At 42.5% G+C, this 14,150-nt stretch overlaps 3 protein-coding genes across 6 annotated transcripts in view; 1 reads left to right on the forward strand and 2 right to left on the reverse strand.

The window, feature by feature from the left end:
* The first annotated feature begins 304 nt into the window (after positions 1-304).
* Positions 305-2,607, forward strand: LOC119549885. Its single transcript, XM_037858190.1, has 8 exons — positions 305-530; positions 593-695; positions 771-1,087; positions 1,149-1,294; positions 1,665-1,794; positions 1,853-1,955; positions 2,021-2,337; positions 2,393-2,607. Exons 1-8 carry the CDS (start codon positions 413-415, stop codon positions 2,539-2,541), a joined length of 1,383 nt encoding a protein of 460 aa, XP_037714118.1. The 5' UTR covers positions 305-412; the 3' UTR covers positions 2,542-2,607.
* Positions 2,599-4,659, reverse strand: LOC119551295 (retinol-binding protein pinta). Its single transcript, XM_037860574.1, has 4 exons — positions 4,509-4,659; positions 3,442-3,775; positions 3,010-3,382; positions 2,599-2,945 (listed from the first exon to the last, which is right to left on the reverse strand). Exons 2-4 carry the CDS (start codon positions 3,753-3,755, stop codon positions 2,691-2,693), a joined length of 942 nt encoding a protein of 313 aa, XP_037716502.1. The 5' UTR covers positions 3,756-3,775; positions 4,509-4,659; the 3' UTR covers positions 2,599-2,690.
* A 1,016-nt stretch (positions 4,660-5,675) lies between these two features.
* LOC119550137 (matrix metalloproteinase-2) overlaps positions 5,676-14,150 on the reverse strand; it is an 85,059-nt gene continuing 76,584 nt past the window's right edge. For all 4 annotated transcript variants that reach the window (XM_037858637.1, XM_037858639.1, XM_037858638.1 and 1 more), the window contains 5 exons: positions 10,064-10,204; positions 9,540-9,685; positions 7,719-8,395; positions 7,511-7,652; positions 5,676-7,079 (listed from right to left, as the gene is read on the reverse strand). In XM_037858637.1, the coding sequence (XP_037714565.1) occupies positions 6,535-7,079; positions 7,511-7,652; positions 7,719-8,395; positions 9,540-9,685; positions 10,064-10,204 (1,651 nt within the window). In that variant the 3' untranslated portion in view covers positions 5,676-6,534. The remainder of the gene's footprint in view (positions 7,080-7,510; positions 7,653-7,718; positions 8,396-9,539; positions 9,686-10,063; positions 10,205-14,150) is intronic.

Here is a 14,150-nt window from a genome sequence, read left to right on the forward strand (position 1 = left end):
TCGGTACAACTAAAATATAAGTAAAGAGATGTATTACTGGGGGGTATTGTTTCTGTATTTATGGGGGTAATATTGGACAAAAATTTGGATGAGTCATATAAATATACTTGACAGTATGCCAAAAGCAAGGTTAAAGCTCTGAAATTATTTGATTGTGGCGTTTTCTTTATAATATATATATTTTACCCTACCAATTTGAATTTGAATTTTTACCCGCTCATTAATAGAGCGGGATGACTATATCTTTTCGAGTACAGTGTTGAAAACCGAGGTTTTTGAACTTTGGAACGATATAAAGCTCTCTCCCCAGCGTTTTGACATTCCATCTGTTTACCTTATTAAAAAATGTTAATTGTATTGTATTGTTGAACATAACATTGTTAATTGTTAAACAAAAACATAATTTGTCAAGATGTCAAAGGCAATCAAGTACTATTATGATTTCCTGTCGCAGCCATCCCGCGCTTTATGGATCGGAATGAAATTGAGCAAGACCCCTTTTGAAGACTGCCCGGTTGCCCTGCGAAAACGTAAGAATAACAAGTTAATCATAAAGCCGGGTTATTAAATGTTTGGGGACTGTTTATTCCAGAGGAGCAGTTAACAGACGAGTACCGGAACATCAATAGGTTCCAAAAGGTTCCGGCCATCGTGGATGGTAAATTTCAGTTGGGCGAGAGTGTCTCCATAGTGCGGTAAGCTTCCTATCATATTCATATGTAGGTATGTTATTGGCAGTACTTACTATATATGCATATCTTATATTTCAGTTACCTCTCGGACAAAGGTGTCTTCAGCGAGCAGCTGTATCCCAAGTCCTTGGAGGATCGTGCCCGTGTTGATGAGTTCCTGGAGTGGCAGCACTTCAATGTTCGCATGGTCTGTTCCCTGTTCTTCCGTCAAGTTTGGCTTCTACCGGCAAAGGGACTGGCTCCGGCTCCAAAGCCCGAGGCTGTTAAAAAGCTTATAAAGGATGTGGAGGGCAATTTGGGTCTCCTGGAACGCGTTTGGCTGGAGAAGGACTTTCTAGTTGGTAATAAACTTACAGTGGCGGATATCTTTGGAGCTTCGGAAATCAACCAAATGAGTAGGTCTTGGCTTAAGGTACCAGATGAATATGATCTTATATCGTAACCTATCTGTTTCAGAGCTCTGCCAATACAATGTTAGTGAGAAGCAATTCCCTAAGATAGCCAAGTGGCTGGAACGCGTGCGAGAGGCCACCAATCCCTACCACGACGAGGCCCATAGTTTTCTGTACAAGGTCTCCAAGCAAGCAGCCAGTGCTAAAATTTAATTTTATTTTAAATGTTGATCACTTGTTTTTTTGCATTTATAATATTAAAATTGTAAGACATTACTGTAACCAGTTTGTGCCTTGTTTTGTGTTTACTGTGTTCAATCTCTAAATGTTAAATTAAAGACTTTATTCTGATAAAAACAGTATCCTTGTCTCGACTCTTTATAAAGAATTCGGAATTACCAACATAGTACATATCTTTAAATCTGCCCAGAAGAGCGGGACAACCATAATAACCAAACCAGTGCTGCAAGTTGGCGCTACTGATCTTTGGACTGGAGCTTTGTTTATTTTCTCTTTTTCCCAGCTGTTGGGATCAAAACATTCGCCGGCTGTTTAGTAGTTTTGGATTGAGGAACCATAGCAATTGACCGCCATGTCCACGCCAATTAAATTCTATTACGATTTGTTGTCCCCGATCTCCCGTGGACTGTGGTTAGCTTTAAAATTGGGCAATTCGCCCATTGAATATTGCCCCATTGCCCTCCGTAAATGTGAGTAGTAGAGGTAAATCTTATAGAGTTCAGCGGCTAATTTATTTTATTTTCTTAGTTGAGCAATTGACCGACGAGTACAAGAAGATCAATAGGTTCCAGAAGGTGCCTGCCATAGTGGATGGTGACTTCCATTTATCCGAAACTATCGCCATTATACGGTAAGGTACTTGTTTTCTTATTTTGGCTTTCATAGCATTTATAGATAGTATATTGCCCCCTATAGTTATCTCGCAGACAAAGGTCAGTTCGACGAAAAGCTTTACCCCAAATCAGTGGAGGCTCGTGCCCGAGTGGATGAATTCCTGGAGTGGCAGCACTTGAATATCCGTCTAGCCTGTTCCTTGTACTTCCGAGATGCCTGGCTGTTTCCCATGAATGGAATAGCACCCAAACCCAAGACAGAACAACTTCAATCGCTGATTGATGGAGTAGAAACCAACCTGGGTCTCCTAGAGCTTCTGTGGCTGGAAAAGGACTTCTTGGTGGGTCAGAAACTTACAATGGCTGATATCCTTGGTTCTTCGGAAATCAATCAACTGAGTAATTTTGAATAGAATGAAGAGTCTTGAAGGGAACTAATCTTTATTCATTTCAGGGCTCTGCCAATACCAAGTGGATGGGAAAAGGTTCCCGAAGGTGGCCAAATGGCTTGATCGCGTGAGGGAAGCCACTAATCCTTACCATGACGAGGGACTAAAGTTCATTAACCAAAAGGCAAAGCAGGCAACTGTTGCAAAGTTGTAAAGACTGAAATACTAACCACCCGACAATAATATTTAGATATTAAACTTCCCCTGCCAGTTATTAAAATTTAACTTGTTCTTTAGTTCCGGATTAGTCTGCATTTGTACAAAGATTAAAAATTACTGTTTTCTATATAGAGTGCCTCTAGATTAGTCGATATCGAGTTTCCTGAAGGATCCCTCGATTCCAAACAGGGACTCGGCATTGACGGGTTGTCCTCGCCTCAGCTTTTCATTTGTGCCATAGGAAGCCTCCTCTTCGAAGAAGGGTTTATAGTCCAAGAGCTTTGTCCTCCATGTAGTGATGACATCTTGGATGGTTCCGTTGCTGCCACCATATTCAGCTGGTAGGCATTCCTTGGGAACATATTGGTACAGGGTTTCCAGTTTGGAGTGTATGTGGAACTAGGAGATCAAATATCGCTATTAGCTATTCCGATATCTTAATATTTTTATTTGAAAAACTTACCCGTTTTCGTATCTTTTCACTCATCAGACTCTTGGCAATGGACATAAACTTCTCGGCACTGGCGGGAGCGTTGACAAAGTGGAAACCCTTGGGCCTGTAGGGATAAGCCTTGTCCCCCAAAACCGCCAGTTTCTTCACTAGAACAGCATCAAACTGGAATATGTGACCTGCCCCAACGCCCTTCATATCGATGATCTCCACAAAACCAGATATCATGGCATTGTCATCCTCGCGTATCTGAATCTCACCGAACATGGTGTTCACCTGGATGACCTCGGCAATGGAATACTTTTTGGAGTCGTACTGCCCATAGCGGGAAATATGGATCCGAGGACCATCTGGCGTCAATGGCTGGGGCAAGCGAAGAAGGCAACTGTAAGATTACAAATATTATTCAAAGGCATCCTTAAAATAGCTTATATAATATCTTACCCTGTTTCCAGAATGCTTAGCTGCTTCTCGCCCACAAAGCGATTCTTGTAGAGCTCTGGTACCGCTCCCCTCATCGCATAGAAGTTGTCCAACTTCAGTTTGGTCTTCTCCAAACTGTATTTGCAGCCCCGCAGAAAGGCGATCAGGAACTGGGCATCCTGGCGAGCCTTCAGATGCGGCTGCTTGGAGATCCAAGTGCGCAGCGTTTCGATGTCCTCATCGATCCTCTCGGGCACCTCCCCCAACTCGTCGTGCGCCTTTTTGGCCAACTCTGGACTCAGGCTGCGTATGGAATTCGAGTGGGCGTCCGACATGCTTATTTTCTTATCACCACCTGTTCGATGCAAAGCATAGGTTTGATTTATTGAAATTTTTCCAGGTACGATTAGTCAACCGGTTGCTTTTGGCCCCAATTTCCGCCTAGTTATGACAGTAACTGGTGTCTTTGGTTGGCTGATTAGATAGTACCCTTGCCATATGGCCACCAATTCTTCGTCACTGAAGTTCGACATAGTCTTGCACCGTGTTTTCGATTAGATCAAAGAAGCTCCCACTTAAGCAAAGATCTAAATCTTTGTAGGTTTCCCAGTTGGGCACAGTCATAAAATGATTAATAACTTGAAGGCTCTTGAAAAGCAATCTTAAGTCATTGCAAAGTAATGATATTGCTTATCATAAATAATCAACTTGTTTGCCATGTCTAATCTCTGGATTAAGTGCATAACCAGGGATTAAAGTATCAAAGCACCGGCCTTGTTTAGGTAATAAATATAGAATAACGAACAACGATCAGTGGGAGTAACTCATGTTTACTTGCAGTAAAAAAGAATTTTAGTCATCCCGGTTGCTATCAGCCGAATATATTAGCTAGTAATTAGCATGGGCGCTCATGCCCTATCCGAAATCAAGAACGCACCGCCCCTAACTGCAACGAAAGATACCCCTTATCGACAGGGATCACCAATCAGTTTTCAAGTGCTCGTAAACCCAGATATCAGGTTGTCTTGCACTGGGATCAAAAGCAACCGTACCGGGTCTGGCTTTACGTTGTCGCGACCTCAACTCACAATTGTCTTTAATTTAATATTAGCTGCGCTATATACATATATGCATGTGAATGTATATATAGAGAATATTTGTGATATATGCCGCCTCCTCGCGAAAATCGAGTGTTGAACCGCTGGGCTTGACTGTGGGCGCGCGACTGTCACCGAGTCGCCGTGGAATCGCCGATTTTGGGTATGGTTCTGGGACGGGACTGCATGGAGAACGGTGGAACTGTGGAACTGTGCGGACGTCACGGCTAGGTGACGCATAACCTAATGACAGTAGAGCGACACTCAGTTATAACGGAGCGAAAGATCCCACATATTACAGCCATTACCGACCAGCTGGTGACTGTTACACTAAATTAACACCTTGTGTCAAACGGCAGCTAATGCCAGGTGATAAGATATCATCATTGGAGGCCATTACCGGCGGTGTAATCATTACAATACCATCAAGATCGGTGGGAATCTACACTGAACCAGATAGCACTGGCTCAAAGATGAACCCTCAGGAAGTTTCCGTTTCGGTGGACATGCTCCATATTACCTACCATAGAGCACCCCAAACTTTCTCCTGACACCCGGCATTGTTATCAGCTCACTAATTTTTCAGATTTGCTATAGACTTGTCTATATATGAAGATAACGATATTATCGCTAATGATACATTTACTTATATCAGTGATACGATAATGCATATACAATATTATTGTATCGGAGTGGACTTTTTTGTTTCATTTTTAGCAAAGTCATAATGGTTATGTCAATTTTGTGTGCATCAGGGTATTTGAATTGGGGTCGGTAGATATGCTTTGGGGGTTTTTTGGGTAATCCTTCAATTTTGTAAGTTAACTTACTTTTTTCCTGATTTCCCAAATAGATTAAGGCTTGACCAGTTGTAATAATAAAATCGTTACTTTTACTGTGTTTCACTGCACTTATTTCATTGATTTATGACTTTCAATTATGGGAGTTACTTGGGACGTTCGTTAAAATTTTAGACGGTAAAAATTTAAAAATAAAAACGATTTTAGTTTTGACAGAGGGCCTTACCCACCCTCCATTTTGTGTAATAAACATGATTTCTGTAAATGATATCTGTAAAAAACTTGAGACAGTTCTAATCATCTCAATTTAATTTGAAACTCTTAACTACATTTTACTTCCAAGAAAAACAACTTCCTCTTTGTGTCTAAATGTATTCATATTTATTTGATTTTGTTTCGGTACAATGTATATAAAAAGATAGTTAGCAGCTAGGTATCTTATATAAACTGAACTAAAAACTAACCAAAATGTAAGAATTTCTTTCTCAGCTCAGTTTTTCTTTCGTTTACAATCGCGCAGAATTTATGATAATATCACATTCATAAATATAAATAGTTAGAAAGGTTCGTCAAATCGAGAAAAGCGGAGCGTATGTTCGTCAATAAAAAGCAATAAAATACTTATTTATAAGGCAGTTGTGGTTTCGAATTTTATCATTGGATATTCGACGCTTCCTGTATATCCCTAAAACTTTATTGATCTCCACACTTAAGTAGACTTATAGTTACGGTATAATCATGTTGATTTATCTTATAAGTATGGTATATAGATCTGGTAAAACAGCCCTGCTATTTGTTCAATAGATGGCGCCAGTGTGCACAATTGGCAAGTGTCCATGAATAAATCAGCCAGTGGGCGAATCGTAGATTTCTCATCTATTTGCGAATCTCACTTGGGTGTTGATTTATTTCCATTAAATCTAAGGAAAGGCCGCTCGGTGTCGTCTTTGGGGGCATTCAAGCGCCAGACTGTCACACAGTTGCGCTCTGCTATATAGATCTTCTAAGATCTGCTCTAGTTATTACAATTTACAAAGTAGTTCCTATCTTTTTGGAGAGCAAAACATGGTTTTCACTTGAACTCAAATTTTGAACAAACCATAATAAGGCCTTTAGTTACCTTTTGCTTACAAAAACCTTTCCTCTATGTGGAAAATACGAGGCGAACCATGGCTCCTAGTGCTAGAGATAGCTTAACCTAAGCCCTGCATTCAATCTTAACTCCGGCAGATCGTAAGTGCAAACAGGAGGATCGGTAGCAGGAAGAGGCTGATCCTGTGCTCTCTGGCGCCACTCCTCTCCGTTTCCTCGCTCCCGTCGCCCTCATTCTCCCCGGAAACCAAGGACGCCGTATATCGCTGCTCGTCATCCACCTCATTGGCACTTCGGGCGCACTGCATCCATTTCCGGGACGACAACTTGGGCCTGGCATGGGCCACCTTCATAAGGTCGTCGCTGAACTCCCAGTAACCCAGGTTCTTGAAGAAGTACGTCTTGCCATCCAAGTACTGGAACGCCGTGTCAATGTTGTAGCCCACTCCCGACCAGATGCTCATGTCCCGCGGATAAAATGGGTCCACCTGACCAGTGGTGTCGTTGAATCGCCAGTACAGAGTGCCGCTGGTGAAGAAGGTATTGTTGTTGTGGCCCCACACGAAGGAGGCATCGATGTGGGACAGAGTGGACGGCAGACCCAGATTGGAGAGCGGCTTGGGGAAGCCGGAAGCCAGGTTCACCGAGTTGAACACGTAATACTCACGACCTAAGAGGAGAAAAATCAATATTATAAACAAGGTATAGGTCTGTTTTTACGTTTAAGATATACATTTTCAAACTTTAAAATATACTAGGAATAATCCATGATCCCAGTTTTCCATTTCTCTACATGTTTTAACTATCTTAGGACTCCAATCTACCCAATTTATTGTTCTTTATTTATTTAAACTATTATCTTTAACAATACTAAATAAAATTAAAGTGAATAGTTAAAATGATTATTACAGCATCGTTTCTATAATATTCCACTTAAATCATGCAATTTAATATGTTTTTAATTTAATATGATGCTTTTGTATTTAATTCATATACTAGATACAAAATTGCATACTCAACTACTCCACTTCTCCATCAGTAAAGTTTGAATCATTGAATTAACAAAGTTTCTAGACTTCAATTCCAAATTTTGTAACTCACCTATGAAGAACACAATCTGTCGCTGTTTATTTTCATAAACCGCATCCACTTTGGTGAGATTTTCGGGTAGAGCCGACCAATGCCTCCTGGTCTCCGTGGGATAACCAGGATACAGACCAGATGCTCCAATACGCCAAAGGAACTGTTGAAAAAGATTTGATATCTATAATTTTCCGGGCATTATTATTTCTTGTCTTGTAAATCTTACCGGTCCCCGGAAGATGAACAGTTCACCACGAATCATTGAGATGGCATCATAGGAGGTCATGCAGGTGTCCGGTTTGGGTTTCCGTGGTTTGTTGTGGTGATGGCTCTGCCGGTGCCATCCATTTTGGTATGGCCTGGTAGTGGGTCTCCTGGTGGTTGGTGTTGGGCGAGTTGCTGGGTTCTGGCTCGTATTCCTTTCCCTTTCGGCACGCTCCCACTCCAGGCGCTTTCGCTCCTGGCGTTCCCGATCCTGGCGGTCCCGATCCTCGCGTTCCCTCTCCTGGCGTTCCCTCTCCTGGCGCTCCCACTCCCGTTGCCGCCGACGATTCTCCTGCTCCTGACGCTCCTGCGCCTGGCGCCTCTGCTCCTGCTCCTGGCGATCCCTGGCCCGCTCCCGATCCTTGTTGGGTCTGTAGACCGGCTTGTCCGGGTAATAGCTCATCGTTCGCATGGTCGTCGTGGTGGTGCTGGTGGTCGTGGGGCGTGGTCTATAGGGTCCCCAGGTCTTCTCCTTCGAGCCGTACAGCTCCTGAATGCCATGGCGATCGTCGTCGGGCAGCTTGCCATCCACCTCGTTGTTCTGGTACCAGGGATACATGATGGCATTCACGTCCGAGGAGTGGCCCAGTCCCAGGGAGTGACCCAGTTCGTGCAGGGCCACGTTCAGAAAATTGGTTCCTGCAACGACAGGACACGGAATGCAACATAAATACGCTGACTGGTTAATGGCGGGCGCAAAAAAAAAGGGGGTCAAAAGAGGACGGAGGCGGGGAGTTGGGGGTTAAGACGCGTTCGTCGCCTTGACGACTTTGTAAGTGGCATAAAAATGGCGACGCTTGCAACATTTTAAAATGGCTGCCAACGTCACGCGTCATGCTGACAATTTTTTATTGGCATTAAAAACCATTAAAAATGCCGAAGAGCTGTTCGGGCATTTCAGGATTCAGGGGTTTCAAGCGGGGTTTACGGGGTCTGGGGGTCTGGCCTGACGATTTATTGTGCTAAATTACAAAACGCAAGCGGCAGCCTGCAGGCATCGCGTCGCCAGTCAGGGTCTCCTCTTCCACTTTCTCCAGGATTCGGGGTTTGCCCATCTACCCGACCCATTTCCCGCCGCAACGTATGCAGCATTTATTGATTTTGCCGCGTGTGGTTTCAGTTTTTCGAGCCCTGCACTTACAAAAACAGGGGGGTAATTAGATTAAAAAAAATTTCCTTTGTAATCCAAATTAGATTCTGCCTGACGTGATTATGGTTAATACCAATTTAGGTACATAACAAAAAGTATTACCTTAATAGACTCCACTTAAAAATATATTTACCCAGAATTTTGTAAGTTCGTTTCAAAATTCAATGGCAATTTTTTTGCTTTAAATAAGAAATATTATTAATTCGTTGAGAATGCAAATTCAATTTCTAAAACTTAGGGCTTTTGAGTGTACCTGAAAACTATACTCATTTAATTTTGTATTCTAAAGAGCTATTTTCTTTAAATAAATTACATTGCCCTATTCAGATTTCACCTGACTTAGTATGTTTAACTGCTTTAGAATTAATTCAAGAATTTTAATAAGCCTAAAAAAATATTAAAAAAAATTGGAAACTTCTTAAATTATAAAATGAAAAAGTGTTTAGCACATTAGAGTTAAAGATCATTAAGTTTTCAGCGCATTCTAATTTCCCCGAGTGTAGGCCCAAAAATGCCGCAGACCAGATGGCACCGCCAAAAAACACTATTGCCCGCTAATGCAATTAATAAACGTCAAGAGTGTAACGCAATTATGTGGCCAGGACTCCATCAGATTTGATGAACTGCACCCACCACGGCTGTCATCGGCTCCGCCATCGAAGTCCCAGGTCTCGTCCGCATCAAAGTGGGCATCTCCGCCACGCCCCTCGCCGGGATAGAAGGCGTGGGCCAGCACCTGGCCAGGTCCATCGAATTTATAGCCATCGCCGTGCTGGAGCCTGTGAAGAGGAGAAAACGGAGATCCAGAGTGGATACCCCGGATTAGTATGGGTTTTTCAGAGGAATTACGAGCATGGCCATGGGGAAAATCATATTCACAGCTTATCTAGGAACAAGCAGCAGCCACATAAACTCTTTGATTCACACGGTACCCAGTTGCTCCTGGCACGGCCATCGACTTTGTCATCGGTGGCATTTCATCATCGACGTCGTTCCATGGATTTAATACTTGGCTTATTTATCGTTCGCCTGGTTTTAAGTGCAATTTTATGTGCGCTTGTTTATGGCACTAAAGACTCGCTTTTTATGATCTCCCCACCTACCAGTGCTCTTGGATATGGATACATCTTCAATCCCCTAGAATTTCGAGTACGCACCGTGCAAAGACTATCTGAATGTCGGCCTGGTCGCTGTAGACCTCGCGGAAAGTCAGCTTCGAGTTGTTCTCCCAAACGCTCAGGGCACGGCTCACCATCATCCGGACTTTCTGGGCATCGGGCATCGTCCGGTTGACCAGGCTGCAAAGAAAGACGGGGAAACATGATATCAGCATGCTAAGATATTCCACTTTGTAAGCGTTCTCTCTTTTGCATAATACAAAAAGTCAGGGAAAGTTTCTTATACACAGGAAGAAATATGTATATGATGTTAAGATTTTACCAATGATTTTCTAACTTATTTTAGTACTTTGATTAAATATTAAAAACCAGATCTCGAAAAATATAACTAGTCATACAAAGTGTTCTCTTGATACCAAAACTTTATTTTTTGCCCCTCCTGAAGAATTCGCGTTTGACTTATTCTTGATCCTTGAGTAGAATTTACCTAACCAGTTCTTGGAAATATTTATTTACCCATGATTTTCAAACTTATATTAGTATTATAAAATATTAAAACCAGATCTCTTGATACCAAAACTTCATTCTTTTCCCCCTCCTGAAGAATTCGCGTTTGCTTATTTTTGATCCTTGAGTAAAATTTACCCAACCAGTACTTGGAAATATTTATTTAGGCTCAAAAAGAATTTTTGACCACTTGCGAAGTGGTACAAATCAATGCGTTTTAAAGAAGATCCCTAAATGTTTTTCTCTCTGCACCCATGTAGGCCCTGGGTCCTTGTCTTATCTTGGAATATTTTGCAAACCGCTAATATGGTGGCCAGTTCCAACTTTCACCCACCCACACACTCCACTTTCACTTTGTCATGCTAAAAGTTTCGCTCACTTAAAGACTTGGGCGTAACGGACTTTAGTGGTTTTCACTTAGTTTAGTATTTTGTAAATTTTGCGCAAAGTTTGGCAAACACACACAGTGTACCTGGGTGCTCGGGGTCGAAACCGCAGAGGGTTTCGACTTTTTGGGGACATCTCTGCACTGGCGTCTTTTCCCCGATTTCAGTCAACAAAGTTAGCAGCTCCCCTCGTTCCGGGCAAACTGAGATATCTGTGTGCTGCTGCCGTGTTTCCGCATTTTATGCAAATTAGTTATGTTTCTTTTATGCCGGACCCGTCTGCTGCTGCAGCAAACTAGCGTAGAAAAAAATACAGGGCCGAAAGTTGATCCCTTTTGCGGTCTGGCCAGGACCTTGTTTGCCTGCCTCTCTGCCGTATGCTTTCTCCTTTCCAATTTGCCGGGTTTTTTCCCTCCCCTAAGGTTGACTTTTTGGCCAGGATTCTGTAGGTGCGTGTTGTTCTTCAATATGCATTGAGGCATTTAGCCACTTGCAGCCGGAGTGATCGGTCCACTTAAAAGGGACAGCCTTGTTGTCTCTTGTTCCAAACTGCTTCGCTTCCAATTACATTTTTTCGAGCCATTAAGCCAGGGGACGGGCAGATTCCCAAACCTCCAATAAAGCCCTTTGATATTGGCCGGAGAACGGGAAGCGAAAAAATGCCTTTGCTAATAAACTAACGTGGTTAACCAACTCGGTTTGGCCTCTCTTTTAAGGACCTATTCTCGTTTGTACGTTGAACTAAAGGTTTCAAGCTTAAAATGTCCTGTTAGTTTCACAGGCGGATGGGAAAACGGTTTGTGTTTCACATAAGAGTTATTTCCAAAATATTTACTTAAAATGTTAAATGGGTGACCTAAATTATTATGAACTTAAGGTTATTAAATAGTTCTATGTGTACCATTAAACGAGATTTCAATACCAAGTAGTATTTCATTAAAAAGGAAAAAATCTCATACATATATTAATATATCTCTTGCCTTTTATTAATATCTTGATCCCCAGGGATTTGGTTTGCATTCTCATATGGATATTGTAAAATGGGGTTTTTCTTAATGCAAAGGTACTCACTATTTTGCCTTTTACGTATCCCTATTGTATATAACCATATAATATGGACAATAATATTATTTGTTAGAGAGTAAAAGAGGGGAAACTTTCATCACAAAGTGCTTTGCTTTTCCTTAATTTGTCATTGCAATGGAATCCAAGGACTCAGCGCAGTTTAGCTTCTACTCATCTCCCAGCAATTTGCTTACTCAGTGGCACACACATTCTGCGAAGACATCTTTGGACGCACGTGCTGTCAACTGCCGCATGCCACTTGACCTGCCACATGGACAGGAACCAAGGACAGGAACAGGAAGGGGCCTCTGGACAGGCTGAAACTTAAGCCCGACCTCTGACTACTACTCCGACTTTCGGTTCGACTCTTGCCGTTGGCCAAACTGAATCACCGTGTCGCAGTTCATTTCCATCGCTCGACAAAAACGTGCTCAATTGCAACGCCATTTGTTTGCTCGGCCGTTGATCTGAAAGGCCCAAGCCTTTTAGATTCGGTTACAGAAGGGGTTAGGGAAGGGATTGGGGAAGGGGTTGGGGAAGGGCTTCGGGAAGGGGTTCGGGAAGGAGTTCGGGAAGGGGTTGGGGAAGGGGTTCGGGAAGGGCTTCGGGAAGGGGTTCGGGAAGGGGTTTGGGAAGGGGTTGGGGAAGGGCTTTGATAGGGTAGTGGAGCTGAGGACCGTTTGTCGTTTGCTATTTGCGCAGAGCTTGTTGCTTGCTGCTTGCCAGGGTAAATTAACTCAAGAAGGGGGCACCTTCTAATCCCCCGGCTGTTAGGACACTCCGACTCCCGACTGGCGACCCTTTGTCGTGCTAATTCTGTTGCTGCCGCCTTTGGATTTAAATGCAAACCGCTGCAGTGCATCCGGTCACGTAGCCATTTGCAGTTGCTTCTGCTGCAACAGTCCGCCGTCGCCCCCTCGGCTGCAGCTTGACCTCTGTTTGTCTTTGCCATGTCACTCTGTGTGCCCAGCATTTAAATTATTATGAACCTGACGGACGGCAGGACGTTTGCAAGGGGTTTTTCGAGGGTTATTCGGGGAAAAGGGGTGAACCGGAACGTGCATTTGGGGTTCCAACTGCCTGGCTGTCTGGGGAAACGTGTGCTTCGGCCAATTTGTAGCCTTACACGTAAAACAAACTGAACAATTAGCCAAATGGATGGAGTCCACCTTTTTGGCCGTTGAATAACAAAAGGAAATCATTTGGCTGCGTTGCATGCGAGTCCTTTGAGCTGGAAAACAGTCTGTACGAGGTCCTTGGTGGCCAACAGTCGAATGTGGATACACCGCATCCTTGAGATACAAAAGAATGCAGTTCGTTACTCTGAATTATGAAGGACTATACATTTAATAAAAGATTTGCTCAGCTCCTGATTAAATTAAAAATATGCTTTTAATCTTATTCTTCCTACCTCAAGCTGAATCTTCTTGGTAAAGGTTTTTAAAGAATATGAACTATTCTAATACAATTTGTGGTAATTTGAAGGATCCTCTCAAAGGTTTTTTATTGAAATTTTTACAAGATAAACATTATAAAAGATACCTTAAATAACAATAACAGTGTACACATTTAAACAATTCTTTTCAATTTAACGTTTCAAAACACAAAACATTCTAACCCAACTCATTTACTAAAGAAGTGACATATAGTATTTCAAATATTCATTTCAAGATAAGTGCATATAAAGTTTATAAGCGCTATTACGCTCAAAAGAATTAAAGATTGTCTTGTGAAAAAACACTGGTGGTTGACGAGATTTTCCAAATATAGAAAAAATAAATCTTTATCCATTTCTGCGGTACTTCAAATCTTTAGTTCTAGTTTCTTAAAGACTTTATTGTAACAATGGGGTAGGTAGGGTAGCGAACAACTTGATTCTGTCGATTGAAACAGATTGGTAATGCCCGACATTTGCAAATATCAAGTGTGGTAACAAGGGCTTAACCTGCTCGTAAGCCTTTGATATTTTCAACGCAAGCACATCCTTGGGATGGCATCCTTGTTCATCTCCTGCGACGTCGCCATTACGCCAACCTGTGACAACTGAAGGCAGCCAAGCCGCAATATGTCAGCCGACACATACATGCGAATTTTGATTAAAATTGCACCGGTACGGGATATCACAGGATATCACGGGGGTATCCTTGCAGTCCGCCATCGTCTGTCGA

This window comes from Drosophila subpulchrella, chromosome 2R (genome assembly GCF_014743375.2).
Source record: "Drosophila subpulchrella strain 33 F10 #4 breed RU33 chromosome 2R, RU_Dsub_v1.1 Primary Assembly, whole genome shotgun sequence".
In the NCBI taxonomy this organism is placed as follows: domain Eukaryota; kingdom Metazoa; phylum Arthropoda; class Insecta; order Diptera; family Drosophilidae; genus Drosophila; species Drosophila subpulchrella.

Excerpts from the sequence above, each read along its gene's own strand:
- LOC119549885 (XM_037858190.1), top strand. The coding sequence starts at position 413 with ATGTCAAAGGCAATCAAGTACTATTATGATTTCCTGTCGCAGCCATCC. Across the intron at positions 531-592 it reads CCCGGTTGCCCTGCGAAAAC|AGGAGCAGTTAACAGACGAG; the intron begins GTAAGAATAACA and ends TGTTTATTCCAG. Across the intron at positions 696-770 it reads GAGAGTGTCTCCATAGTGCG|TTACCTCTCGGACAAAGGTG; the intron begins GTAAGCTTCCTA and ends CTTATATTTCAG.
- LOC119551295 (XM_037860574.1), bottom strand. The coding sequence starts at position 3,755 with ATGTCGGACGCCCACTCGAATTCCATACGCAGCCTGAGTCCAGAGTTG. Across the intron at positions 3,383-3,441 it reads CTAAGCATTCTGGAAACAGG|TTGCCTTCTTCGCTTGCCCC; the intron begins GTAAGATATTAT and ends GTAATCTTACAG. Across the intron at positions 2,946-3,009 it reads GTGAAAAGATACGAAAACGG|TTCCACATACACTCCAAACT; the intron begins GTAAGTTTTTCA and ends TTGATCTCCTAG.